Below are 27645 nucleotides of genomic sequence, written 5' to 3' on the forward strand. Positions count from 1 at the left end.
GCGCTCTCTCTCTCTCTCTCTCCCCCTCTCCCTCTCTCTCTCTCCCCCTCCCCCTCATGTGTGTGTCTGGGTCTCCAGATTTCATTATCAAAGAGGCAGAGCCCATCAGAGAACTTGATCAGCAGCCAGGCACGGTTTTTTCTTCTTCTTGTCCTTTGTCAGGTCTTTGTTCCGCCCCTGGCTACTCTCTAACAGAACCACTTACTGGTGATTAAAAGGAGGGGACTTGGCGGCGGGGGCGGGGCCTGCGGGGCGCGGGGGCCCAGCGATTGGGCTCACCCTGCCCGGCTGTGCTTTCTTAAGTGCCAGCCAGCGGGCGTCAGCAGGCCCCCAGCAGAGGACCGATCTGCCGCCCAGGGCGTCAGCGGCGCGCAGCCCAGCCTTGCCACCGACTCTCGTTTGGCGGCTGCGGACCAGCGGACACACAGACCGACGGCAGCAGCCACCGAAGGCGAGGCGCGCGCGGCGGGAGCGCAGGGAAATCTGCAGGGCCGACCCGAGCCAGGGCCGCAGCCTCCGGCCGACAGCGCCATGGACGGAGTCGACAACGCCGCCCTGCTCTTCGCCCCGTCCTCTCTGCAGCCGGACAACTACACTCTGCCGCCCAACGCCAGCAGCCTGAGCCCCGTCTCGGACGTCCCCCTCGCTCCTGCCTCCAGCGCGGGCCCCAGCCCGGCGCTCAGTGTAGCGCCCGGGCCCAGCGTCAGTTTCGGCCCCAGCGTCAGTTTCAGCCCCAGCGTCAATTTCAGTCCCAGCGTCAACTTCAGTCCCAGCGTCAGTTTCAGCCCAGGCCCCACTTTCAGCCCTGTCCCGACTTTCAGCCCCGGCCCCACTCCGACCCCGGCGCCGACGGCCGGCAGCTTCGCAGGCGGTGCGACCAGCCCGGGCCCTACCCCGTTCTGGGACACGCCGCTGAACCACGGGCTGAACGTGTTCGTGGGTGCCGCCCTGTGCATCACCATGCTGGGCCTGGGTTGCACGGTGGAGGTGAACCACTTCGGGGCGCACGTCCGCCGGCCGGTGGGCGCGCTCCTGGCCGCGCTCTGCCAGTTCGGCTTCCTGCCGCTGCTGGCCTTCCTGCTGGCGCTCATCTTCTCCCTGGACGGGGTGGCCGCCGTGGCGGTGCTCCTGTGTGGCTGCTGTCCCGGCGGGAATCTCTCCAACCTTATGTCCCTGCTGGTGGACGGCGACATGAACCTCAGGTACGGAGCTGGCCGTCCCGCAGGCATGATTCTTATCCCAGACAACCGCGTTTATGGCGGTGCGTTCAATACCGAGGAGGGAGGAAGGCGAGGCGGTTAGGATGAGGTGTGGAAGAGGTGAGAAGAAAGTGGGGGTGTTGACGCCCGGGCTTTGGAAGTCCAGGCAGACGTGAAGAGGCAAGTGTTGGAGGGGAGAAAATCTAGAGGTGCTCTGAGGGTTTTGGGGCTTTATCCACCGCTCTCTTCTCACCCTCGCTGAGGGTTGGGCTGTCAGTGCAGGTCTGCGGGCACCGGAAGGCAAAGGGAACCGGGACGTCTGAAGCCAGAACTGGAGCGAGATGTCAAAGCAAAATATTGGACTATTGGCGCCAGTATTTTTTAAGTCGTCTCATATATAAGACAGTATAATCGAGCTCAATCCAACAAGTAGTATACAGCAGCTTTACCATGGCTAACAGTGTGCTTAAGAGGAGTGAAAAAGAAAACAAAAAAATGTTCCTAGCTCTCAAAATCATCCAGGCTATAACCAGCTCAATATGCCGTACAAACCACAGGGCAGCAGTCCTGAGATTCTTTTTTTTTTTTTTTCCCTCCTGCCTGGGGCTCTTGCTTCAATGCGGCTTAGACAACCTGCTCTCTTTGGTGCTCCCCTCAGATATGAAGCAGGTTCTTCTTTGACTTCAAGCTGGGGGACCTGCCCTTTCCTCCTTTCTCCTCTACCCAATGTGCCCACGCGAAGCTCTTTGGCTCAGCGCCCATTCTGACTTCTGTTCATTCCCTTTTCTGCAGCATCATCATGACCATCTCCTCCACGCTCCTGGCCCTGGTCTTGATGCCCTTGTGCCTGTGGATCTATAGCCGGCCATGGATCAACACCCCTCTGGTGCAATTACTGCCCATAGGGACAGTGACCCTGACTCTCTGCAGCACCCTCATTCCTATTGGGTTGGGTGTCTTCATTCGCTACAAATACAACCGGGTGGCTGACTACATTGTGAAGGTAAGGTCATACCTCCCTTTACACGCTTCTCGTGAGTCGAGTCCTTGGTCTCTGACCCAGGGCTGAAATGGTGAAACTTTGCGAGAGCGGTAAGGAAGGAGAGGACTGGGCACCCATTGCATGGATACATTTTTTTGTTTGTTTATGCCACAAAGACAACTCCATTCCATCCAGTGGAATTTCTAAAGTAGTAGCTTTAATTAAGACACAGGTTAATTAAACACAGCATAAGAGAACTATCAGTAGTCATAGGAGGAAACAGATCATGAGGGAAAAACATGACAGTGCAATTAAACAGCCACATGTTTTCCCCTAACGAATTGTGTATTACTAAAAACCAAAGCTGGTGAAATGAAATTATTTAAATAGGATTTGTGTCGTATTTTAGAAACACATTACTCTAGTTTTGAAAAGTGCAACTCTAATTCTGAGAAACTCTGTGGAAGGTTTCTTTGAAATGTTTTATTAATTTTCTGAAAATAAGTTTATAAATAAATAAGACCATTTAAAAATGACATCGTGGAATATAATAGAATACAAAAAACATTGATTTTAAAGCACAAAACAGGAAATGCTATAACATTTGGTTGTGATGATTGTTGTACAACTCTCAATGTAATAAAATTCATTGAGTAATTAAGAAAAAAAATAACGCACAAAATAAAATTGGGTCCTGGATAAATAACGCAGAATATATTGCCATTCTAAATGTGTGTGTTTTGTTGTCCTTCCCCATTGCAGTATTTCTTATGGTTTTTAAAGCTAGTGAAAGGATGAGATTTCTATTATTTTGTGCAACACTTCCAATATTGCTTTATTTTAAACATTTAAAAAATTTGGAGTTCCCATTATGGCTCAACGGTAATGAACCCGACTAGCAACCATGAGGACAACAATTCCATCCTTGGCCTTGCTCAGTGGGTTGGGGATCCGGCGTTGCATGAGCTGTGGTGTGGTTCACAGACTTGGCTCAGATCTGGTGTGTAGGCCGGCAGCTAATTCATCCCCTAGCCTGGGAACTTCCATATGCCTTGAGTGCAGCCCTAAAAAACCAACAAAACAAAACAACACAAAAAACCTGATGCTGATGTAGCAGTAGAGATTTTCTAATGATTAGAGAAAAAATTTAAATATTTGAAAACTCAAAAAGAGTAGTAAATAGTAAATAAGAGTAAACCATAAACTGGATTCTCATTTGTGGAAGTTAAATAAAATATATAACTAATTACTGTAAAACTTATGTCCAAATTCCTTTAGACCGTGAAGGGAAAATGGGTCATCAGTGTTTCAATTATGTAGCTTTAAAAAGACATATTCTTTTGTGTTTTACTTATTCACTAAAGTAGTCTGATTATACAGATGTATAAATAAAATGTACATGTAAATATGTACAAATAAATATGCACAAGTAAATATTGTGTGTTATAAATAACATATGCATAGCATTATAGATCATCTTGACATCATTAAGAACTTATTAAGTTTGGCCATTAAGGTAATACTATTAGTGTGAAGGCATTAACTATACAGCCTTAGGCCTTCTAAGAGAAAGTCTAATAACCTATTTCTATGCTAAAAACAGAAAAGCATATGTAAATAACAGATAATTCAGTAAGATTGCCTAACTTTGAGCTTAAGCTGAACCTGTTCCTTAACCAGACACTCATAAGATCTGCCCACATAGGGAATTCCCGTCGTGGCACAGTGGTGAACGATATCCGACTAGGAACCATGAGGTTGTGGGTTCGAACCCTGCCCTTGCTCAGTGGGTTGACGAGCTATGGTGTGGGTCGCAGACGTGGCTCGGATCCTGTGTTGCTGTGGCTCTGGCGTAGGCTGGCAGCTACACTGTGATTCGACCCCTAGCCTGGGAACTTCCATATGCCACAGCAGCGGCCCAAGAAATGGCAAAAAGACAAAAAAAAAAAAAAAAAAAAAAAAAAAAGATCTGCCCACATAACATTTTTATACTTTAGGAAACACTTTAAAATGAGCATTCAATAATATTGCTCACCCAAATGATTTATAATACTTCAAAAAAAAATGTTAGAGCCAGTATTTTCACAATGAACTTACCAGTTTCCTATCAAAGCTTTTGCTATAAACACACTTTTTTTTTTTTTTTTTTTTTGTCTTTTTGTCTTTTTGCTATTTCTTGGGCCGCCCCTGCGGCATGTGGAGGTTTCCCAGGCTAGGGGTCGAATCGGAGCCATAGTCACCAGCCTACGCCAGAGCCACAGCAACGTGGGATCCGAGCCGCGTCTGCAACCTACACCACAGCTTACGGCAACGCCGGATCCTTAACCCACTGAGCAAGGGCAGGGACCGAACCCGCAACCTCATGGTTCCTAGTCGGATTCGTTAACCACTACGCCACGACGGGAATTCCTATAAACACACTTTGAAACATAATATAAGAAAAGTTTTGGAGAGTTCCTGTCATGGCACAGCAAAAATGAATCCGACTAGGAACCATGAGGTTTGGGGTTCAATCCCTGGCCTTACTCAGTGGGTTAAGGATCCGGCATTGTGTGAGCTGTGGTGTAGGTCACAGACGTGGCTCGGATCTGGCGTTGCTGTGGCTGTGGTGTAGGCTGGCAGCTATAACTCCAATTTGACCCCTAGCCTGGGAAGTTCCATATGCCCTGGGTGCAGCCTTAAAAAGCAAAAAAAAAAAAAAAAGTTTTGATTTCTAATAGTTTGGTTCCTGCCAATTGTACATTTGTATCACGAGTACCTTATCTAATCATTATTCAGCATCCTTTAGGGTCGACTTTTTGACCAGCCCAGATAATTTTTGGATAAAATTTTAAAGAGTACATTGGAGTTCCCATGTGGTGCAGTGGTTTAAGAACCTGACTACATCAGCTCAGGTTGCTTAGGAGGCACAGGTTCATTCCCCATCCAGGTGCAGTGCTTTCCTGAAGCTGTGGCTCAGATTCAAGTATTGGCTCAAGAACTTCCATATGCCTCAGGTGCGGCCCTAAAATTAAAAAAAAAAAGAGTGTAAAGTGTATGCCAATCCCACAGACTCAAATGTGGTTTCCTTCCAGATATCCAGGGAATCAAAAGCAGCACTTAAACAGTTCTGGATCTATAGTCTCCCTCACAAACCCCAACCCCCTCCCCATTAAAAACAAAGCCAAACCAAAAGCAAGGTAACCACCTATTTGAAAGAAAACTAGGAGAAGAAATTTTAGGGTTCCACCGTACTATTTATGAGCCTATCTTACTTGTATGAGTGAAATGTACCAGTCAGACATCAAGTTGACGTACTTTTTAATACAGTCCGTTGTTTTGTATCTAAAATCTATTATATGTAATAATTCCTAAACATCATTAGAGATTTACAGGTGGAAGGTTTCTCATGAACAAATGAAAAAGCAGGGAGTTGCAGAATTACAAGGAATTCCCATACCCTATGTTTACATTGTTTCTTTTCTCTGACCTAATCTAAGAGTTGGCGTTGTCTTGGTACTGCTAACAATTCACTGAGATATTATATATGTTGAAGGTTAAAAACATCAGACACTCGGTTTCATAAATTAGCCTCTTATGTGTAAAACCAGAACTAATTTTTATGGAAAACGTGGGGTCCTGTTCAAGGAAAGCATTGTCTGTTTGTCCATTCTATTCATCAGACCTCTGTGGTGGGTCGGGCTCAATTCGAACTGCTCTGTTTTTTGTTTGTTTTTTTAATTTAATTTATTTATTTATTTTGTCTTTTCTAGGACCGCTCCGGTGGCATATGGAGGTTCCCAGGCTAGGGGTCCAGTCAGAGCTGTAGCTGCTGGCCTACACCAGAGTCACAGCAACGCGGGATCCCAGCCACGTCTGCAACCTACACCACAGCTCACAGCAACGCCAGATCCTTAACCCACTGAGCAAGGCTGGGGATCGAACCCGCAACCTCCTGGTTCCTAGTCGGATGCGTTAACCACTAGGCCGTAATAGGAACTCCTCCACCATCTCATTTTTAATGGCTTGTTTATCCCATTTTCTTTTCCTAGGTTTCCCTGTGGTCTCTGCTAATGACGCTGGTGATCCTTTTCATAATGACTGGTACTATGTTAGGACCCGAACTGCTGGCAAGTATTCACGCACCTGTTTACGTGGTAGCTGTTTTTATGCCTTTGGCAGGTTACGCCTCAGGCTACGGCTTAGCTGCTCTCTTCCACCTTCCACCCAACTGCAAGAGGACTGTGTGCCTGGAAACAGGCAGCCAGAATGTGCAGCTCTGTACCGCCATTCTAAAACTAGTCTTTCCACCACAATACATAGGTAGTATGTACATGTTCCCCCTGCTTTACGCCCTTTTTCAGTCTGCAGAAGCAGGGATTTTTGTCTTAATATATAAAGTGTATGGAGGTGGAATAGGGCACAAGCAAGATCCTCTAGATGAAGATGAAGATACAGATATTTCTTACAAGAAACTAAAAGAAGAGGAAATGGCAGATACTTCCTATGGCACAGTGAAAGCAGATAATTTAATTATGATGGAAACCACTCAGACTTCACTCTAAATAGGAAGATACACAGGAGTATCTCTCTTGCTGAAATATTACTTTGTATCTATGGTCTGTGGTCGTGTCCTATGGTTTACATAAAGAACAATTGGTTTACATTACTATACATGTAACAATTTTGATCTGCCCACCATAAGGTTGCATTGGTATATTAACCGAGCATTTTCATAAATTGCAAATCAATGTCGTAATATAACTTGCACCTGGGACTAAGCGATGCCTGAACAAGTTAAATGTGCTTTTTGGTTTTCACCAATGCCAATTTCTATGACTGTTTCAAACATTAACTCTTAGAAAACAGGGTCTTGGAAATGTAGAATTTTGATGCACTATCTTATATGAGCAAAATCGTGCTATATTTGTAAAGCATAATTGAGTTTAATGTAACTACTGTAAAAAAAGTGTACTCACTAGCTTATAAATACTTGACACTGTTAAAAGTTAACCTATATTCAGAAAAAATCCCCAAACAGGTCAATTAAATGATGAAAGAGAGTATTTTATGGTCAAACCTGTGTCAAATCAGAGAAAAATTAATGTATTTAATTACTTGATCTGATATGTATTGTAATGAACAGCCAACGTTTTTCTGGCAGACAAGGCATTTTCTTTTCAACTGGGTAATGATTTGGTCTTCTGTGCATTTATGTAAACACACCCTAAATCAGTTTATCTTTTGGAGAGATGAGCTGGTTAGGAAAATTTGTAGAATGACTGTACACCCCAGAGAAGAGCAGTAGTCATCAGACCCTCGTGGTACTCAACCCTTAGAGGTCGGGATGGGAGTGGGGGAGGGGGGAGGAAGGAAGTTGTCTGAGGGAGAAAACAATTAGCCTACATACGGATGCCCTAGGGTGCTTTCCCTACGCACTTGGCTGAAAGGGTCCAATGCGCAGATTATCTCACAGCTGCCCTGAGAAATCAAATAAACTCTAATCTGAGATCGTACGTATCAGACCCAAAGCAATTCCCCAAACCTTTGTATTTTTGCTCACTGGCCAGAGGCCGCCAGCCTCAGCTCAGCTTCCCGGGGCAGCGTCTACACCTAGAATAACCAGGGAATGGAGACCACCTGGCTCAGCTAATCCTGGCGATAGTTCTCTTGCTGGAATCCTGCTCACCTGGGGGCAAGTTCACTTACATAGCAGGTTTGCATGGCAAAGAAAGCCTTTGCGGATCCCACCAAGGGGGTATCTGTGGAACATTTCCACACCCAGGAAGGCCGGGGGGCGCCTCGGCGGGGACGCGGGGATAACCCGCGGGTATCGGGAAGGGTGCAAGGCAGTGGGGGCTGCTCTGCAAGGTCAGCGGGGGTGGGGCGGGCGCCCGGCTGCCCCGGGGAGGCCGCCTATTTAGTGCGCGGCAGCGGCGGGAGCGGCAGAGGTGCGTTGATGGCTGCCCTGGGGGACGAGGTGCTGGACGGTTACATGTACCCAGCTTGCACCCTGTACTCATACCCGTACCCCTACCCGGCCGCCGCCAAGGACAAGCGCGCGGCGGGCGGGGGCGGCTGGCGACACCCGGACGGGGGCTACCCTCCTGTTTCCTCCTCTGACGGCGCGGCCCCGTCGTCTTTCCCGGGCTACGGGCAGCTGGCGGCCGCCGACTACCTCCACAGCTACCAGCGCGCGCAGCTCATGGCCCTCCTGTCGCAGATGGGCCCCGGCCTCGCCCCGCGACCTGGCCGAGTCAGCATTCGAGACGTGGCGGTGCAGGTGAACCCGCGCCGCGATGTCTCGGTGCAGTGCTCGTTGGGGCGGCGCACGCTGCTGCGCAGGGCCCGCGAGCCTGGATCCTGCTCCGAAGGGGCGGCGGGCGCGGGCGGCAGCGGCCTGGTCTCCCCGCAGCAGCCCCGCCGGGGCCCGGAGCAGGGTAGCCCCCCGAACGGCGCCTCGCGGCCCATACGCTTCCCGCGCACAGTCGCCGTGTACTCGCCCATGGCCACCCGCCGCCTCGACACCCTCCAGGAAGGATCCGAGGCCGTGGCAGGCGAGCAGAGGCCGGGGGAGCCGGGGGGAGAGCGAGGGCCACCACCTGCCAGACCCCGAGGCCCCGAGGCAGGAGAGGAGTCGGCGAGGAAGACGCCCCAACCGCCGCAGTCCGCGGAGGAGGAGGACGAGGCCCAGGCTGCAGTGCGGCCGAGCCCGGAGCAGCCCTCGCCGGTGGCCAGGGCCCCCGACGCCGTGGGCGAGGGGTTGTCGCCGCGGAGCCCGCAGCCCGGCAAGGAGCGCCTGCGCTTCCAGGTGAGTCCCGGCTGGGGTACCGGCCAGGGGAGCCCTGGGGCTGCGCGCCCTCTTGGCTCGCATCCCCGCCCCACGGCTGCTCGCGACGCGTGGAGGCGCGCGCTCCTTTAAACGCAGACCGGTCTGTGCGCCTCGGTATCGTCCTTTTCCGACAGAAGTAAATCGAATGTGGTTTGATTGTTGCTGCGATCGTAAAACGTCGGCTCCACAGGGGTGGCCAAGGAAACGAATAAGAATAACATTCATATTCCGAGTGTATTTTGCTGTCTAAAGCCCTCTCCGCGGGCGTGTAGTGCTGTGTCAGTCCCTCCTCATTGGATGATCTAGGAGGAGTCTCAGAACGGCAGAAGGTGAATTTCCTGGCAAGGAGAGTTAATCCTGGGGATCCCGCTCACATTTTCGAATTCACTGTGATAGAAGCCGTAACAATCGACTCCTGGGGTCCTGGTCAGGTTCTTTCCTCGCTGTTAAGAAGAGCCTCTAATAGAAAACCTAGTAGGACGGCTGGAGCATTTGGGCTGTCATGCATTGCTGTCTGAGAGCAGCTGGCTTGGAGGGCCCCTTGGTACTTGCCTGAACCCTAAAGGGCCGGAACACATTGAGCGAGTTGTGGAAAGGCAGAGAGGTAGTAAGACACCTCGAGGAGCGCTTTGGGGGGGGGGGGTCTCTCTTCCCGGCTCCCCAGGGGTGTTGAGCGTGGGTGGGGCAAGCGAAGGAAGAGCCCATCCAGAAGTTTATACACAAGCCGGAGTTGCTCCAAACCATGTATGATCTTCAGTCTTGACCTTCCTGGACTTCAGTTTGCTCCCCTGTGAATTTGCTCTGTGATGCCCCCAGTTGCTTCCAATTCTAAAGGCCTACCTCTGGAAACTTATTTATAGCTGGTTTCTTACTGGAGGGAGGAAAAACTTAAGGTAATAACTACTTTTGTTCGCATGAAGTATGAATTACAGCTTATCCATACTTTTGATTCCCTCTTAGCACTGTTTGGTGGAAACTTAATTTGCATAGAGAATTTATTTCAAGGTGTTCATGCTAGATCATTCTACGATGCAGCGTCTTATTCCTTTTCATGAGTTTAACCACTTTGTTGGTTTTTGTCTTAAGATCAGACCTATTTCATAGAGAAATCCTCCTAAAACAAACCCAGGTTCAGGAACCCTGGATGTTTGGCTTTCCCCTTGCCTGTATGAGGAAAAACACCTGCTTGGTAATCTGTTAATTAGCTTCATGAACCAAGCCAATCTGGCACCTGAACTTTTGTGGGCCCATGCTTTTCTGCTTGATTAAACCATTAGCATCCCTAATTACTACATTGTAGCGACTAACTTGAACCTGATTCTACTTTCCTCCATGATTTGAAGTGGCCTTGCCAGTTTTAAGGGTCCCCTAGGTCCTTTCCAAGCTTCTGAGGTGAAGGATGATTCAGGGGTCCTGTTGGTTAAACTCTGCTATCCTTTGCTCAGTTCTTAGAGCAGAAATACGGCTACTATCACTGCAAGGACTGCAACATCCGATGGGAAAGTGCCTACGTGTGGTGTGTCCAGGGCACTAACAAGGTAAGAAACACCCTTTAACTGGCATCATTCGGACAAAAGGCTCAGAGGGTTTTGCTTTTTAAGTTTTCTCTCCCGTCACAGGTTTACTACAAGCAGTTTTGCAGAACCTGTCAGAAGTCTTATAACCCTTATCGCGTGGAGGATATCACCTGTCAGGTAAATGGAATGTTTGCATTTTTTGTGTCTTGTGTCTTCACTGGGTAGTGGTCAGAAGGTTTGGGGTATTTTTCTACCTGTAAAAATTTTATTTCTACGTCTGGCATAAATTCCTAGTTGAGATTTCAACAAAGGTATGATGCCAGAGGATGTACCTTATTTTTTTAATATCGAGGTACAGTTGACTTACAATGTGTCAATTTCTGCTGTACAGCAAAGTGATTCAGTTATACATATGTATACTTTTTCATATTTTGTTTCTATTATGGTATTTCTCAGGATAACTGATGATAGTTCTCTGTGCTTTACAGTAGGGTCTTGTTTACCCGTTCTATGTATGATAGTCTGCAATCTGCGAACCCAAACAGCCAGACCATTCCTCTTCCCCACTTTCCACCAACCCCCTGCCCCCGGGGGTAGTTTCTTGAATGTATTTTCTAAAAAGCCTAGGTTCCCAGTGATCTGAGGTTTTGATTGCTTTCTGGGAGGAGTTGTTGGAAACAGGGGCTTTGTGTTTAGTTTCCTCTGCCCTTGCAAACCTTGTTAACCTCTTGTTAGCATCTTTTAGAGACTATGACCTCACTTGCAATATGGAAGGAAGTTTGCTCTATGTGTGACTCAGCCTAATGTAGGAGAAAGCAAACTGGGGCTGGGGGAGGAAAGAATACATTTCTACTAACATGAGGTGGTAAAGATTGATGATTTTAACATGAAAATGCATTTTATGAAGCACATACCCAAGTTAAAGTACTTGGAGCATATTTTTTATTTATTTATTTTTTTTTAGGGCTGCACCAGTGGCATATGGAGGTTTCCAGGCTAGGGGTCTAATTGGAGCCAGAGCTGCCAGCCTACACCACAGCCACAGCAACACAGGATCTGAGCCACATCTGTGATCTACACCACCGCTCACGGCAATGCTGAATTGTTAATTCACTGAGGGAGGCCAGGGATCGAACCTTCAACCTCATGGTTCCTAGTCAGATTTTTTTCTGCTGTGCCATGATGGGAACTCCCTATTTTTTTTTTTTCTTTAAGTTTCCACTTTTGCCTGAGAGTTCAGAATGGAATTTGTTTCAAAGTAAACCTGAGTTGCCCAGCTTTATGGCATTAAGGGATTACATGCTGCTTGTTAACTAAACACTGCACTGTGATGAGATAGTGGAAGAGGGAAGAAGTGACTGAACTTGCCTGTTGGCACACAGCTAGGGGAGCTGGACTTGCTCGCGGAGGCGGCCTAATTGGTGCACTTGACTCAAGCTTGGCACTAGAAGCATGAATGCTGTAGGGTGGTGGAGAGAAACGAAGTATGGACGACTTAGACCAACCCAGATCTTGGCCATAGTAGGGGGTCTGAGATCTAAAAGAGAATGCGCTGCTCTGGGCTCAGCAGTGGCGCCTCTGCTTTCTGCCTCAGCTGGAGGTCCTTAGCAGGTGGAAGGGCCAAGGTCAGCCACGGATGCCAGGTCTGCTCCTGGTCCCTGGCCTCACGCCTTGGCTTTTGCCTCCTGTGTACTTGTTCTCCACCCTTCAAGGGCAGGAAAAGATTTCTTCTTTATTTTTTTATATTAAAAATTTTTCTTTTCTAGGGCTGTACCCCACGGCATATGGGGTTCCCAGGCTGGGGGTCCAATCGGAGCTGTAGCCAGCGGCCTATGCCAGAGCCACAGCAATGCAGGATCTGAGCCACATCTGTGACCTACCCCACAGCTCACGGGAATGCTGGATCCTTAACCCACTGAGCGAGGCCAGGGATCGGACCCACAACCTCATGGTTCCTAGTTGGATTCGTTAACCACTGAGCCATGACAGGAGCTCTCAGTTTCCTCTTTAAATTGTTTCAAATTTCACACTTCAGAACTGAATTCCATGCAACCTGGGACCGGGACTACGTGACGAAATGCCCTATTCCTCCTCTCCCTGTCGTTGCCAGGAAAGGATGCAGCCAGAACAAGATGAGCACAGGACCTGACTTAGCATGCAGTGCAGTCAGTTAGTATTTGAATGAACTAGAAAAACCACTTCAAGTTCCAGGACCTCCACCAAGGGTTTATTTTCTGTGTGTACCTGTAGCTGTGACTTTTTTTTTCTTTTCAGAATTGTAAACTGACTAGATGCTCCTGCCCAGTAAAACTTCGCCACGTGGACCCCAAAAGGCCCCACCGTCAAGATTTGTGTGGGAGATGCAAAGGCAAACGCCTCTCCTGTGACAGCACTTTCAGTTTCAAATATATTATTTAAGCGAAAAGCAACAAACCATAAACCCTGGTCCTACTGATCAGGTGCTAAGGGAGCAGACAAGTGAGCCTTTTTCCATGCTCTTCTCCTTTCTCCCTCTCCCTCCTCTAAATACTTCACGAAAGGCTGTATTTGACAAAGCTGTCAAATAAAAGCATTGCAAAACAATCACACATGTTGTGTATGATCCTTAAACTTCGAGCTTGTGTTGACAGTCTGGGCCTGTCACTTTAATACTTGTCCATTGCATGTGGCACAGCCAAGGCTCCAAACTAAGTCACTTGAGAAGAGAGTCTGGAGGGGCACCCAGATGTGAGGTTTACTGTTTGGGGGGCCGGTAGGGCTGTTGCTTTGAAGTTAATTGAATGAAAAGCCATCTATTAAAATGAGCATTTTTCTAGGGGAGGTGGAGGCAGAGCCAGGCCTTGCTGTCTGAGGAGGCTGGGGGTGGTGAGTAACCGGGTCAGAACCCAGGGTAGGGGTGGGAGGGTGGCTGGCCCGCTGTGGGGAGGCGCTTCCGTATCCACAGGTGACCTTGCTTTAGTAGGTAAGCTGAAGGAGAACTGGGGGCTTGTTAATCAGTGTCACAGATGTGGAATAGGTGGCTAAGGGCAGCTTTAAGATGTTAAATCACTTCAGGAGTTCCCGTCGTGGTTCAGTGGTGAGCGAACCCAACTAGCATCCATGAGGACTCGGGTTCGATCCCTGGCCTCCTGCGTGGGTTAAGGATCCGGCGTTGCTGGGAGCTGTGGTGTAGATCACAGATGCGGCTTGGAGCTGGCATGGCTGTGGCTGTGGCATAGACTGGCCGCTGTAGCTCCGATTGGACCCCTAGCCTGGGAACCTCCATATGCCGCAGGTGCAGCCCTAAAAAGACAAAAATAACAACAACAACAAAAAAAATGGACTTCAGCTGGCAACTCGTTAACAAAAACCCCACAGGCCTCCTAAATACATTAAAGACTGAGACCGCTTTAGCCTTCTTGTGGTTATGGACGTGCAGTTCTGTAAGTGGGAAGAGTTTGGCACCATCTAACACAGGGATTCTCCCCTGTGAATGCACCTAATAGCATCCTCCCAGATTACTGGGAAAACACTGAGATCCCGCACCAGCGCTCTCCTGGGGGTGGGGAGGGGTGTCCTGGGGGTGGGCGTGAGGATGAGGGATCTACTGAAATCAGTTGAGGGCTGTTGGTTTCCAGGTTACAGAAACCACATAATTGGAACCAGTGCTAATGATGCCTCCTTCCAACGTACTAACCCATTTAAGTTAAAATCTTAGGCCCTTACTATATATATATAATATATAGTCTAACATCTTAGAAGCTTGTCTGTAAACAAATTCAGAGAATACATTTGAGGTCTCTAGAACCCTGATAACAAGGGGAAAGGCCCCTATAACCAAATGGACCTCGTAAGGGTTTTGTAAAAATGCATCTTCTCAGGCCCCTATCCCTACTGAATCACTGTCTGGAGGTGAAGCATTTAATAAGCACCTCTGGTATTGCTTATGGAATTGACGTGTGAAAATCTCAGTGGGGTCGCCTTGCACTTAGTGCAAAAAAACCTGGCTCTGGCCTCCACCCTGATAAAACTTTGAGTGTAATGGGTGGCTGGCCTGTAATTCTCGCATAAAAGTTCTTCTATCTGGTATGGAAGAGCTACCTAGGTGCCTGGTAGAAAAAAAGGATCTGATTTGGGGAGGGCAGGGAGGGTTTGCCTAAAAAATGACACTACAGCTGCACTGAGGTTTGGATGAGTTGAATCAGGTGAAGAGGGGAAGGAAGAAAGGACTTTTCCAGATGAAGCTAACATATGCAAAGGCCCAGTGGTAGAGAAAGCCAGGAGGCCATGGAGGTAGGATACTCTGGAAGACAGGGATGGGCATGATGACAGGTGCAACTAGTAGGCTCAGGATGGGAGGACTTGTTGGACCTTATACTTAGGATGGCTGATTTTTTTTTTTTTTAATTTATGCTTTTCAGGGCTGCACCTGTGGCATATGCAAGTTCCCAGGCCAGGGGCCGAATCAAAGCTGCAGCTGCCGGCTACACCACAGCCACAGCAACATGGGATCCAAGCTGAGTCTATGACCTACAGCACAACTCACAGCAACACCAGATCCTTAACCCACTGACGGAGGCCAGGGATCAAACCCCTATCCTCATGGATACAGTCGGGTTTATTGCTGCTGAGCCACAGTGGGAACTCCAGGACGACTGATCTATTCATCAGTAAGAATCCTTTGAAAGGCTTTTTTTCAAGGGCTGAACCTGCAGCATATGGAAGTTCCCAAGCTAGGGGTTGAATTCAGTTGGGGCTGCAGGTGCCGGCCTACACCACAGCCACGGCAATACCAGATCTACGACCTGCACCACAGCTTATGGCAACGCTGGATCCTCAACCACTGGGCAAGGCCAGGGCTGGAACCCAATCCTCATGGATACTATGTCAGGTTCTTAACCTGCTGAGCCACAACAGGCACTTAAAGCTGCGATGGGGCACAGTGACAAACAGATTCACGTTTAAAAAATAATCACTGGCAGTATGGTGGATGCCTGTAAGCCAGTACAGTCTTGCAAAGATCAGGTAAAATGGTGGTGGGGGTAAAGAGAAATGAAGGATAGGAACTCTAGGTGTAGGTAATGGTGATATTTTGTTCCAACATTGTTAACCACTTATTCGGGGGAGGGGTAGGTACAGGGATTGGAAACTGATCTGACCTGCAGGGCACCCAAGTGGTACCTAGTACTCATGGTGATCATTGGCTGAGCGAATGAGGAACAATACAGATAGAACTGCACTGAGTCTTTAAGACCAATTCAATGGTTATTCATATGGCTATTAATCATTTTTACACTTAATTTATCATTAATGTTCCTAATAGAGCAGCTAAGCCTATTTCACAGTTGAGGAAAACAAGAATGAAAGTATGTTGTACTTAGAATCAGTGGCCATTCAGACAATGAAGAAAGTGGTACCGAAGCTCATGATGAGAGTTTGGGTGGGAGTTCCTGTCGTGGCTCTGGTTAACAAACCCGACTAGTGTTTATGAGGACATCCCTGACCTTGCTCAGTGAGTTAAGGATCTGGCGTTGCTGTGAGCTGGGGTGTAGGTTGCACACTCGGGCTCAGAGCCTGCATTGCTTTGGCTGCTGTGGCATAGGCTGGTGGCTATAGCTCCGATACGACTCCTAGCCTTGGAACCTCCTTATGCTGTGGGTGTGGCCCATTCTAGCAATAAGGCACTGTCCACCTGCATGTATAATTGGAAATTTACAAAATGTAATTTTCTGAGAGATCGATCCAGAGATTAGAAGGCAATACCACAGAATACTGAGCTGAGTGTCAGGGGATCCTTGTTTTCTCTTTAGTTCTCACATTTGCTAAAGTGACAGTGGATTACTTTGAAATTTAAAAAGAATGCCATAAAGTAAAATAATAACTTCACTGACTGCGCTTGCCCTTGGTGTAGGGGATGCCAGTGGACAAGCCGTTCCATGGACCCACTGGAGGGATGCTCACTCTGGCTCTGGTGAGTTTGTTCCAAGAAAATGCGTGACTATTTCCTAAATCTTCTATCACTTGAAGCAGAAAACACTTTCTAAATTGTGTGAAAACCCTTTGGCTTTCTGGTTGAGAAGCAGCATGGAGAATCGCTAGATCTCTTTTGCTATTTTGCAAGCTTATTGTACATAAATTTAGTGGGCAAAAGAAAAAGGTATGAGCAAAAACTGGGCCCTGATTGGAACGAAATAAGGTGTTTAAAATTAAGCACCTGGTCTATTTTATTAATAAATGCAAACTTTGGATCCAAAGGACAAGGAGCAGAGAAGCATGGGTTTTAAGAAAATGCGATTGCAGGAGTTCCCCTTGTGGCTCAGGGAAAATGAATCTGACTAGTGATCCATGAGGACTCAGGTTCGATCCCTGGCCTCAGTAGGTTAAGGATCCGGCGTGGCTGTGGCTGTGGTCTAGGCCAGAAGCGACAGCTCTGATTTGACCCCCTGGCCTGGCCTAAGACAAAAAAAAAAAAAAAAAAAAGAAAAAAACAGAAAACAAGAAAATGCAATTGCAAAAGCACAGCCCGAATGACTTTATATCTGCATCTTTCTCCAGATGTATTTGATTTTATTATTAATGGACTTAGTTGAAACTTCCTTTCTCCCATTTGCCTGTAACTATTTGGGAAAGTTTGGTCTGGGTAATTAGTCAACTAAATGTGTTGGCCCCTTTGAAGGAAAATCGTTTTTAAAAATAATGAAGGCAACAATCTTCTAAGGTCCTGAATTATGCATGCTCTAATCATTCGTTCTTTCTCAAAATACAACGCAAACCAACAGCTACAATGCTTTTTATTTTAACAAAAAGGATATAAGGAGGGTGAGAAAAAGAAGGGGTGGTAAGATAGGATGGAAAGGGTGGCGTGTCTCCGGACACCACCCCTCTCTTCCTGCCCCACACCCAGAAGTTATTCAATAATTTAAAGGACACCCTTTACAGTACCAGAACACCAGCAAAATAATTGTTTTTGTTTTTTCTTTTTATCAGGGTCAAAAAATACAGTGATTATGAATGTGCTGTGACCAGTTACAGAGTCTTACAGGTAACGTAGCTCTAGTCAGCAGTCCGACGGCGTGCACAGTGCCCTCATGTAATGCACTTGAGCATAATTACATTTCTGGCAGGGTCCGCACCCCCAAGGGAAGGCAAAGCTAAGCATTTCATGTCTACATTCTAAACTCTGGAACCCCAGAGCCCAGTTTCAGAGAAGAGTCACAGTGGATAAGAGATGCATATAAAAAATACAAGGTGTTCCTTTCAAATCCGAGGAATTGTGGGACTACATTCATTTCTTTTACAAAATGCTATTTTAAAAAAAGGACAGAGGATCCAGTTCATGTTTATGCTACAGGCTTGGACAGTGAATAAGTATATTGCATGTTTTGGTAGTCAGTCTTCAGGCTTCCTTTTTCGTCTTTCCCCCACAGCCCCAGGTTCCTTTAGGGTGAAACATGTCAGTCCTGGATAAACATATAAAAATGCCTTTGCATCTCTCTCCTTGAATTCTGCAGACTCCAGGGCCTGCCAGTCATATGTTCTACCATCAGTGACCACAGTTGTTTCTTTAGCTTTGTCCACCTCTTCTTGTATAACAGTGCATTGCACAAATGTACAAGAAAATACTGGTTTTAATCTATACAGTTTCTATAATAATTATGGAGTAAAATAAGTTAACTTTTCTAATGAGAAGAGCTGACAGGCAGCATACATCTTTATTTTACATTTTTAAAGTCTCTGCAGGCATCTACTTTGGTTAGTTATCAACAATCGTAACATAAGCACTGATCAGAGAACTGAGCAGCATTCCAATAACGTTAACAGATATATTATTTCTTTTCGAAAGGCTGGGAAAGCCCAGTTTTAAAATATTATTAAAATGTCCTAACATTTACACACTATGAAGAGTTAGATCTAATAAAATAAAATTTTTTCAAAAATAATCTTGCAGTGCTCTTTTAGGCATGCTCTGAGACGTTATCACCAAACATCCACACCTTGAAAATAGGACTATCACATATCCACGCATCTCAGCTCATACACACAATTCCTTATACAGACCAAAAAAAAAAAAAAAAAAAAAAAAAACCCCAAAACACCCACACCCTTATCCCACATGTGGAAAAAAAAAAAATCAATGGTTTTTGCACATAAGTCTGTCTGTGTCTGTCTATCCGACTGGATGTTCTTCATCTAGATGATGAAGCATCCACTGTAGTTTATGCTCGTGACTGCTGGAAACCCAAGCAGCTTTTGCAGGTCTTCAGCCAAAATGAACCAGCCTCGATTTCAGCCTCATTTCACCTGCTTTCCAAAGTCTCCATATTAGAGGCCATTATTGCAGACATTCTTAGACTTCTTTTCTTTTTCCAGAAAGTAACGTATTTATATGCATCACTTTTAGCCCTTTTCTTTTCACGTAGTTAATTAAAAAAATTCTTTCCTCATACAGTTATTGTGGGAGGTATTGGCAGCTGTTAAACAATTAGTTTTTTTCCCCCCTTCAGAGCTCTGATTTTTGATGTTCTTACTTTTTTATCTTCCTAAAGTTTGACATTAGTTTACACGGTGGTTGTGGATGCTGCCAGAAAAAGTCATCAGTGAGTTGCAAGGGTCCATAAAAGGTGCTTCTTAATATTCTTAATCATTTTCGGTTTAGTCTTCCCTAAATTCCTGAAATTTCTCAGAATCCAGTGCTCACCAAACTTCCGATTGGTTTGCCCTGTGCTAGGAGTTGGTATGATTGCACCATGCGGAGAGACTCTCTGATTTCTAGATTGAGTTCCATCAATTTGTAGTTGGCTTCTGACATGTCCAGGTCAGAGCCTATGACCGCAAAGCTGCCTGTCTGGCCCAGCGTCTGGTGATGAAAATAGATGTGTAACAGTGTCTGGACAGGGTCATCTTCACAACTGCCAAAGATGTCATTGGGCCAGAGAGATCTGAAAAATACACAGTGTTTTTTAAGTCCTGAGATGCAAAGCAATTACTACTGAAGATTAACTACCTTTACGTGAATACGTATAAAAACAACAAAATTTCCTTATCAATCACTGAGGATCTGTTTTAACATTTGGGCAAATATTATTGAAGGTATCACCGAGTGTGAACAAACTCTAAAATTGGTGTTACTTCATTGATAACTGTACAAAATAAAGTCATGTTTTCCTTCCACAGACTATTGGAACATCAAATTGAAAACCCAAATCCATTCATTGTAAACTCCCCATTCAGCATAAAGACATCTCCTATAAATGCCTTCACGTTTTACCTGAAAGCTTTGACTTGTGCCACAGCTGATATAAATTCCTTATTTTTCAAAGTTTCAATTAAAGAATGAATGGCAGTTTCTATAGTAGTTTGTGCAGCTTTGGAAATGTCAATTTCTTCATTTTCGGAGGCAGACTCGGCTTCCTTGAGGATACTTTCCAGTTGGGCAAGTTCCTCTGACATGTTGAAGACCTAAAACACAGAAATAGACCTGAAAAGATCGATGTGTACATTCAGAGACAAAAAGAGCATGGACGCGGCTGTGAGGCTACAGCTGATGGTGGTGGTAGTTTCATTTAAAAATGATTTTTAGTTGTTAAACACAGTCTTTATGGGCAGTTAATATTTCAAGTTCTCTATTCAGTTGGAATAATTTCAGCCACTAGATAGTCGTCTTTAAATACGTGTGATAAAACAACAGATTGTCTTAAATATAATGAATGTTAATGGTAATAGGTAAAACAGGTCTCAACCAATGTTTATATTGGTGTTAATATGTGATATATATATATATACACACATGCACTTCATCTTGGATAGTAAAAAATAATTTCCTTTTTTTTTTTGTAACAGTAGGCTTAGAATTGTGGAAGGATCATGAAAAAAATTTTTGACAGTAAGAGAAGTCTTTGTATTATAAAAGATTATTTACCCAGGGTATTTTATATAAACCAGTATATGTATTTTTTTTTAAGTAAATTTAGCCATTTTAGAAAATGATCAACTCAGTGATGGTACCAGTGGTTGACAAGTGGGAAAAAGACTAAAGTCCCTACTTGTAACATGATTTCTAACACTTGAAGGGTTCTTGACCTGTTTATTCTTGTGTTACTAGAACTATAGAAATACTATGTGGCCCTCTAAAGGGGTTTCATAATACAATTTCGTCTTTATTGAAGGGTTGTGCTTTACTCGATTTTTGATTACAGATGATCTATCGCTGCTGCTGTGACCTTTAAGGGCTTGAACCTTTTAAGACTGCTGGATATCTGCTATCAGATTTACTACAAGGTCCTGAAATGGCACACCATTTCAAAAACCAATGAGGGTTAAGTGGAAGAAGAAAAAAAAAAAAAGATTCACCATAAACGACTTTTGATCCAAGCACTCCTACAAAGAAATAAGTATGTATATATTTTAATTTTCTAGACTCAGCTAGTAGTACCTGGTGCAACCGAATATTTACCTCTGCTTCGTTTTTTATTGTGTTTACTTGGTTGATAAGTTTACAGTAGGCTTGAAACAGAAGCAGCAATTGAAAATGCAATTTGTATAACCTTCGGCAGAGCTCCAGTTCCTAGAAATAAATAACGTTGAGTTAAATGTAGGTGTTATTTTCCATACATGACTAGACAACATATTTCCAATAAGAATTTACAAGTAAATAATTATGTTAAATTTTGTCCTGGCATTGGTTCTGCAGTAAGCAAGTTAATATGGTGTGAAGTTGATGAAAGTCAGGTGAAAAGGTGCTCTGAAGACTGGGATTAAAATAAACATTTAAAGATTATTAAAATCATTTTTAGTGTGAAGCACATTTTCATATTAGAGAATTTTTCAGCAGGCAGTAAACAGAATGCTTCAAAAAGGAGTCACGAGAACTTAAAACTTTAAATTCATAATGGAAAGAATTTACAAATGCATACACTCTTGCCACACTGAGATGTACACCTCAGCTGCATTTATCAACAATTGCTTGATAATGCAAAAAGTAAAACGCTAGATAACCTCTCGCCTAAAAAGGAAGAGCACTTTTGTCTTTAAAATGAATTCCTTTTGCTCAAAAAGCCACTTTGTAATCTCATTGGAGCAAGATAATGAAATTAACACACGCACTTGGATTTTTGAAATTAAGAAATCTGAAAGGAGATGAGTTAGAGATGTGCAAAAAGGGAACTGCTAGTTGTACGTGTTAATTGTAAGACCTCATTATCTTTGGAGGACCGAAACGTTTCATGAATCAGGGCTATGCGAAACTGAAGCACACGCTACTTTTAAAGCAGTCCATGACAAAACATTGCTAGGTCACAAATGGCAAATGAAAACCAGTTTGTCTGACACGGATAAGTAGTCTATAAATTAAGACAGGTCACTTACTGCTAGAATTTCCATTTGCTAAGCAAGAAGGTGATCAGGTCACAAAAAATACAAAGGAAGAAAAAGACCAAGAATTAGTGTAAGAAATCATTTTAACTAGGGTCACAGATGTCCCAGGCAAACTGAAGCACATTTAATTTGAAGAACATTTAATTACACCCTCAAGAAAAATGGATGATGCTGTTTCTGGACTCAAACGTTTTAGACATGTACTGTAACAATCCAGGGTGTTTTTAACTCTTTGCCAAATAATAGCTGAATTACATTTTAGGCAATGGTTTTATTTTTTTGTGTGCAGAAGCTACAAGGAATAAAATCAAAGTAGTGGGATTGTTGGAAAGTTGGCTATTGAAAGTGGTCTTCTATTTCGGTTTTTATAGCCTTTCCAGGAAAAAAAAAAGGAGGGGGGGTAAATGTAGTCAATTTCTAAAACTTTTAATTAGAAAATATGAAATGAACTGCAGGAAGGAATTGGCTTATAATTTTATATAATAAGAATTTGCCCAGGAGAGGATTATCTCTAGTGTGACTCATTCTAGGTCTCCTGCCATTTTACTGTCTAATTAAGTCCTACGTTGCCATAATTAGTGCTGAATCAGAAATTATTGAGAGCAGTTGTGTTTTAAATTACATTCCGAGTGTAATTTAGCTCAACCTCAGACATTCAGCCCAACTGGGTTTGAATCTAAGGAGATAATGTAAAATATACAGAGATACATCCAGGTTTCTGGACTATTTAAAAATTGTTTCATTAAAACATCTACTGCAACTTCGGCCTAGTCTCATTAATGGAGAAGAATGACTTCTAATTAAAACAGCAATGGCCATAATGTAAACATTGCTTCGAAGAGTCCTTTCTGAAATCTGCTTTTCTAAATAGGCTCCTCTGAAGAACTGTTTGTATAACGTTTATTCCTATCAATTTAGAAGGGATTTGCTGAGCAAAGGTGAACTTTAGCTCTGCACTGCTTACCATAAACTATGTAGATGGTCATTCTGCGAAGGTTAGTTGAACACAATCCCATGTCAAACATATTAGCATATCTACATTTCTGAGGTTCTACTTCATCCAGTTCTATGTGGAAACTAACAACTAGTTGAGTTTTCAGTACTTTTTTCACTGCTATTAGCATAAATTAAAACTGATTCTGCAGGCATATATCCAGAGCTTCTACTTTGAGGTGTAATGGAAATCACTGATAAAGTTTTATGACCACAACTGTAGGAAATAACACAAACATAATTGATTTCATAGCTCTGAATGATCAGAAATCACGTCAAATGTGCTAACACTGTACACTTAAAAATACTGCTTTTTAAGTGTATTGGAGTTTGCATATATAGTCTTTTATTTTTATTTATTTATTTTTTTTTGTATTTTCTAGGGCTGCACCTGCAGCATTTGGAGGTTCCCAGGCTAGGGGTCTAATTGGAGCTGTAGTCGTTGGCCACAGCCACAGCAAAACGCCAGATCTGAGCCGCGTCTGCGACCTACACCACAGCTCACGGCAACACTGGATCCTTAAGCCACTGATCGAGGCCAGGGATTGAACCTGCAACTTCATGGTTCCTAGTAGGATTCGTTAACCAGTGAGCCAGGACGGGAACTCCTTCACTTATTTTTAAATAGCTATCAGATTGCTTACTATGCAAAAGACTCTAGTGGTACACAAGGACAGAAAGTCCATAATGTGTAAAAAGGGACACCCCACTCTCAAGGAGCTGAGTGTGAAAGAAGAACTAAGTCATAAAAAATAAATGTGCAGGGCTTTTTCAGTTTTCACTTAGTGGAAAGCCTCAAGATATATTAATTGACATGGGCTCCTGCGGGTGGAACTCATTTTCTTCAAGGCAGAAGGGATATAAGAAATCACTTAGTCTAGCCACCTAATTTATATACGAGGAAAGCAGTTTGTTAACCTGCTTAAGCCAGAGTAGCAAAGGCAGAATTGGAACCAAAGGATCTAATTCCAGTCTGGGGTTTTTTCCCTGTCTTGCCTCGTTTCTTTCTTTACACAGATGATTTGACAACGTCTTTGTAAGAAGAGCAGGATTTGGAGTCAGCCCTCCTAGGTTTGAATCTTAATTCTATTTACTTACTGATTTTAGATAAACTAGCTTCTCTGAGCCTCAGTTTGAATTTGCATGTATTTTTAAATATTGATCGATTGCTTATTACTTATCCTCATTTGCATAATGGGAATAATGACAGCATCTACTAGACAGAGTTGCAAGGATAGAGATGATGAATGCGAAATGCTTAGCACAGTGCCCAGCAAATAGTTAACATTTATTGAGAATATATTGTCATTTTCTCAACATTTCAGTTTTGTGAAATTTCCAATTTTTATTACAACAGTACAATAACTTTTATAGTGACTAGAAGTCTTTAGCAATCTGACGCTGAAAGATTAGAATTGTGCTGTCAAATGCAGAGGTTGTTAATTGATTAATGCACCGTCCCCCATTGGAAGTTATGCTTTCTACTAGAGTAAATTTGCTGGTCTTAATTTTATTCTCTCTTAATGGAATGTTATACGTTCAATAATAGAAAAAATACATTTCTATTATTTTTACTGGATTTTATACTAGCAAACTCCATGATATATCCAATCAGAATTTCACCTTTGGAGAGGCTAGTATGAATGTATTTCACATTACTCAGGTCTGCTTTCCTGACCAGACAATTTATCTGTAGAATGAACACAATTTTTAAAGAGGCAGATGCAACTTAAAGTCAACTTGGACTGTCCAGATATCCATCGAGCTTATCTACTGAATGTTATTAAGCTTCAGTCACAAGCTGGCCGTTCATTTTTATTAAAGTGAATTTTTCATTACTAAGCCAATACTTCACTGAACCTAACTTTTAGAGAGATCGTTCTGATAACAAAAATGAAAAGTGTTACAGATATTCTTTATTTCTAGGAATATCAAATAAGGACGTTTGAGCACACACACTATTTCCCCTGATGCAGAGATACAGCAAAACGAAGAATAAGAAACTTACTTGTGCATCTGTGTTTATCCTATACATGTCTTCTTTGGCACCAAAGGTCCTCTTACAATTGTCTAACCACTAAAGAAATAAGTAACAGTAAATTTTAATACAGTACTTTGCCCCAAGCACAACAAAATTGGTGCTATAACAGCCTGAGCTATATAAAACAACAGACTTAAAAGGAAACTTGAATTTCTAGGACTGGCGACAAGCATAGACTTTCATCTCCATTTGAGCTGAATCATTGGTACACAGCAGACCAAAGCCGAGGATGCTGCCTGTGTGACCACACGCACGTACTAATGGAAACACAGCTGGTTGTCTTCTATTCCAGGGACTTGGGGCGCTCCATTTCCGTCAAGAATATTCTTCATTTTGTGGATTTTATTGGAAATCTTCACAACCTATCCCTGACCTTTGTCGAATGTAAGACGGGGAAATGAAAGATGTGCTTCCCCTCTGGTCAATTTAATAAAGGCAACTTCGAAAGAATTAACCAGGTCTGTTTGCTTATCCGAAGTGTCATTCTCAGAAGACTTGTGTCAATTTTAATTAGTGAAACAGAAAAGAAAATCCATTTTCAATCTTATTTTTATTTCTTTTTTCTTTTCAGACAGTCATGAACGACAAACGTGTTCTCTCTAAAGAATACGGGATACAGAAGCCAAATGTGGATTTTCCTTTTCCTGGGGCTATTCCTAAAGATGGATGTTTATTTAAGGTACATTTTCTCTTGTCAAGTAAGAAGAAAATAATAACATTGTGGTTTAGTTGGGAAAAAACAGTGGAGTCATAGAATTTCCAAGCTGATGTGAAAGCTAAGAGCCTTAAAGTTAAGCTCTGAGGTTTTGACAGTTTGATATTAATGTTATCAGTTCATTTGACTTTCTAGCTCTTTTTTTTTGTGTGTGATAAACATAATAAAACTAATACATGTATACATACACACACATATATGTATATATATAAATGAAATCACTAGAACATTTTTCATTAGGACTCTGAGGAAAGCTGCTAGCTACATTGTTTATTCTTTGAAAATATTTCAGTATTCGACACTGGAAATTCTCAACTGGAGCTTAACGTTCTGCATGCAGAGAATGAAAATTAGCCATCTCAGTTATTTCAAAACAATCTCTTTATTTCAAAACAATCTCTCTGACCTTACGTCCCTTTTATCCTGTCCCCTCAGCCTGCACGGGCCCTTAGGCTCTTTGCTTGACAGCATCTTGAAAGAAAAACATAAGCTTTGCTAGTGAGACATACGGCTGCTGGCAGCCATTGTCAAAAGCCACCCACCAGATTCTTCATATCAGTAAGATTCGGTTGACATCTGTTATGGAATTTGTACCTGAATCTTTATTCACTCAAAATGTTGAGATGTCTATACACTTCATCATCACTAATTTGGCCCAATTTGTTCAAGTATACTAATAAATTCAAAAAAAATAATTCCAATTGCTTATTATAATGGCTTATTCTTACAGAATGTAAATTTTTTTGTACTGAATGCCTAGTGACATGGCATTTGGGGGGCACTAGTCAACATAATTAGTTCTCATTTTCATTCTGTTAAAAGGCCGGCCCTAGAGTTCCCATGTGGCGCAGCAGGTTAAGAATCTGGTGTTGTCACTGCTGCGTCTCAGGTTGCTGCTGTGGTGTGGGTTTGATCCCTGGCCCGGGAACTTCTGAATGCTGGGGGTGCAGCCAAAACAAAACAAAAAGCCAGCCCCAACCCTGTTGCCCCATGCCTGCACACTGGCCTAAAAAGTAGAGGTCCACACCTTCCCAGCCAGTGTAGACAGTATACAGAAAACCCCCTAATTCACATGTAATCAGTCTTACTGTCATGATGGTCTTTTTTTTTTTTTTTTTTTTTTTAACTCAAGCCTCAAATAAAGGTTAAAATTTAAGAGGAGAGAGTTCCCATTGTGGCACATAGGAGATGAACACGACTAGTATCTGTGAGGATGTGGGTTTGATCCCTGGCCTCGCTAAGTGGGTTAAGGATCCTGCAGTGCTGTGACCTGTGGTATAGGTCGCAGATGTGGCTGGGATTCCCTGTTGCTGTGGCTATGGTGTAGGCCAGTGGCTTTAGCTCTGACATAACTTCCATATGCTGCAAATGCTGCACTAAAAGCAAAAAAAAAAAAAGTACTCAAGGAATAATGAGTTATAACTACAAACTGAATAATGAAAAATACTTGGCTGATACAAAATAAGAGGAAAAAGTAACAGCATAGATGGGATAAGAAACAGTGAGATGGAGGCTTAGGCAGGAGTGAAGTACTTTTCTCTCCCATATAAATATTTATTTGATTCAATAGAATTTGTTGAAAAGAATATTCTTTCCTGGCTGCATTGCAAGAGCACCTTTGCTGTAAATTATGGTTATATGTGTGTGGGTCTCTTATGTTCTATTGGTCTATGTGTCTTCTGCCAGTACTACACTCTTTTGAGAATTTTTTTGCTGCTGAATTATTCTGATTATTTTTAAACATTGAAATAAAGTTGGAGTTCCCATTGTAGCTCACTGGTTAGTGAACCTGACTAGCATCCATGAGGATGTGGGTTTGATCCCTGGCTTCGCACAGCAGGTTAAGGATCTGGCGTTGCTGTAAGCTGTGGTGTAGGTTGCAGAGGCAGCCCAGATCCTGTGTTGCTATGGCTCTGGCAGTAGGCTGGTGGCTATAGCTCTGATTGGACCCCTAACCTGGGAACCTCCATATGCCATGGGTGTGGCCCTAAAAAGACAAAAAAGACCCCCCCCCCAAAATTGAAATATAGTTGAT

At 43.7% G+C, this 27645-nt stretch overlaps 3 protein-coding genes across 31 annotated transcripts in view; 2 read left to right on the forward strand and 1 right to left on the reverse strand.

The window, feature by feature from the left end:
- Positions 1 to 290: 290 nt before the first annotated feature.
- Positions 291 to 7349, forward strand: SLC10A4 (solute carrier family 10 member 4). Its single transcript, XM_013978660.3, has 3 exons — positions 291 to 1202; positions 1992 to 2202; positions 6213 to 7349. The coding sequence occupies exons 1-3, from the start codon at positions 532 to 534 to the stop codon at positions 6723 to 6725; spliced, it is 1395 nt and encodes a 464-aa protein (XP_013834114.2). The 5' UTR covers positions 291 to 531; the 3' UTR covers positions 6726 to 7349.
- Positions 7350 to 8107: 758 nt separating this feature from the next.
- ZAR1 (zygote arrest 1) lies at positions 8108 to 13095 on the forward strand. 2 transcript variants are annotated; one of them, XM_021100512.2, is made up of 4 exons: positions 8108 to 8971; positions 10438 to 10530; positions 10594 to 10686; positions 12784 to 13095. In XM_021100512.2, the coding sequence occupies exons 1-4, from the start codon at positions 8120 to 8122 to the stop codon at positions 12925 to 12927; spliced, it is 1182 nt and encodes a 393-aa protein (XP_020956171.2). In that variant the 5' UTR covers positions 8108 to 8119; the 3' UTR covers positions 12928 to 13095.
- Positions 13096 to 17262: 4167 nt separating this feature from the next.
- Positions 17263 to 27645, reverse strand: part of FRYL (FRY like transcription coactivator) — a 351368-nt gene continuing 340985 nt past the window's right edge. For 18 of the 28 annotated variants that reach the window (XR_014812413.1, XM_084971998.1, XM_084971995.1 and 15 more), the window contains 5 exons: positions 24863 to 24931; positions 21853 to 21870; positions 20942 to 21052; positions 19757 to 19947; positions 17263 to 19427 (listed from right to left, as the gene is read on the reverse strand). Coding sequence is in view for 25 of the 28 variants with exons in the window: in XM_084971998.1 (XP_084828124.1) it covers positions 19169 to 19427; positions 19757 to 19947; positions 20942 to 21052; positions 21853 to 21870; positions 24863 to 24931 (648 nt within the window). In the remaining 3 variants the exon portion in view is untranslated. The remainder of the gene's footprint in view (positions 19428 to 19756; positions 19948 to 20941; positions 21053 to 21852; positions 21871 to 24862; positions 24932 to 27645) is intronic. The other 10 variants (XR_014812414.1, XR_014812412.1, XM_084972004.1 and 7 more) reach the window with 1 other exon arrangement.

The sequence above is a fragment of the Sus scrofa genome, chromosome 8 (assembly GCF_054392235.1).
Source record: "Sus scrofa isolate SSC_HxYL_T2T_F1_AM1 chromosome 8, Sscrofa_HxYL_maternal_Yorkshire_Landrace_v2.0, whole genome shotgun sequence".
Classification (NCBI taxonomy): Eukaryota; Metazoa; Chordata; class Mammalia; order Artiodactyla; family Suidae; genus Sus; species Sus scrofa.

Bases quoted from the DNA above. Each gene is read 5' to 3' on its own strand.
- SLC10A4 (XM_013978660.3), top strand. From the start codon at position 532: ATGGACGGAGTCGACAACGCCGCCCTGCTCTTCGCCCCGTCCTCTCTG. The intron at 1,203-1,991 runs GTACGGAGCTGG...CCTTTTCTGCAG, and splicing joins GACGGCGACATGAACCTCAG to CATCATCATGACCATCTCCT. The intron at 2,203-6,212 runs GTAAGGTCATAC...TTCTTTTCCTAG, and splicing joins TGGCTGACTACATTGTGAAG to GTTTCCCTGTGGTCTCTGCT.
- ZAR1 (XM_021100512.2), top strand. From the start codon at position 8,120: ATGGCTGCCCTGGGGGACGAGGTGCTGGACGGTTACATGTACCCAGCT. The intron at 8,972-10,437 runs GTGAGTCCCGGC...TCCTTTGCTCAG, and splicing joins AGGAGCGCCTGCGCTTCCAG to TTCTTAGAGCAGAAATACGG. The intron at 10,531-10,593 runs GTAAGAAACACC...TTGCTTTTTAAG, and splicing joins GTGTCCAGGGCACTAACAAG to TTTTCTCTCCCGTCACAGGT.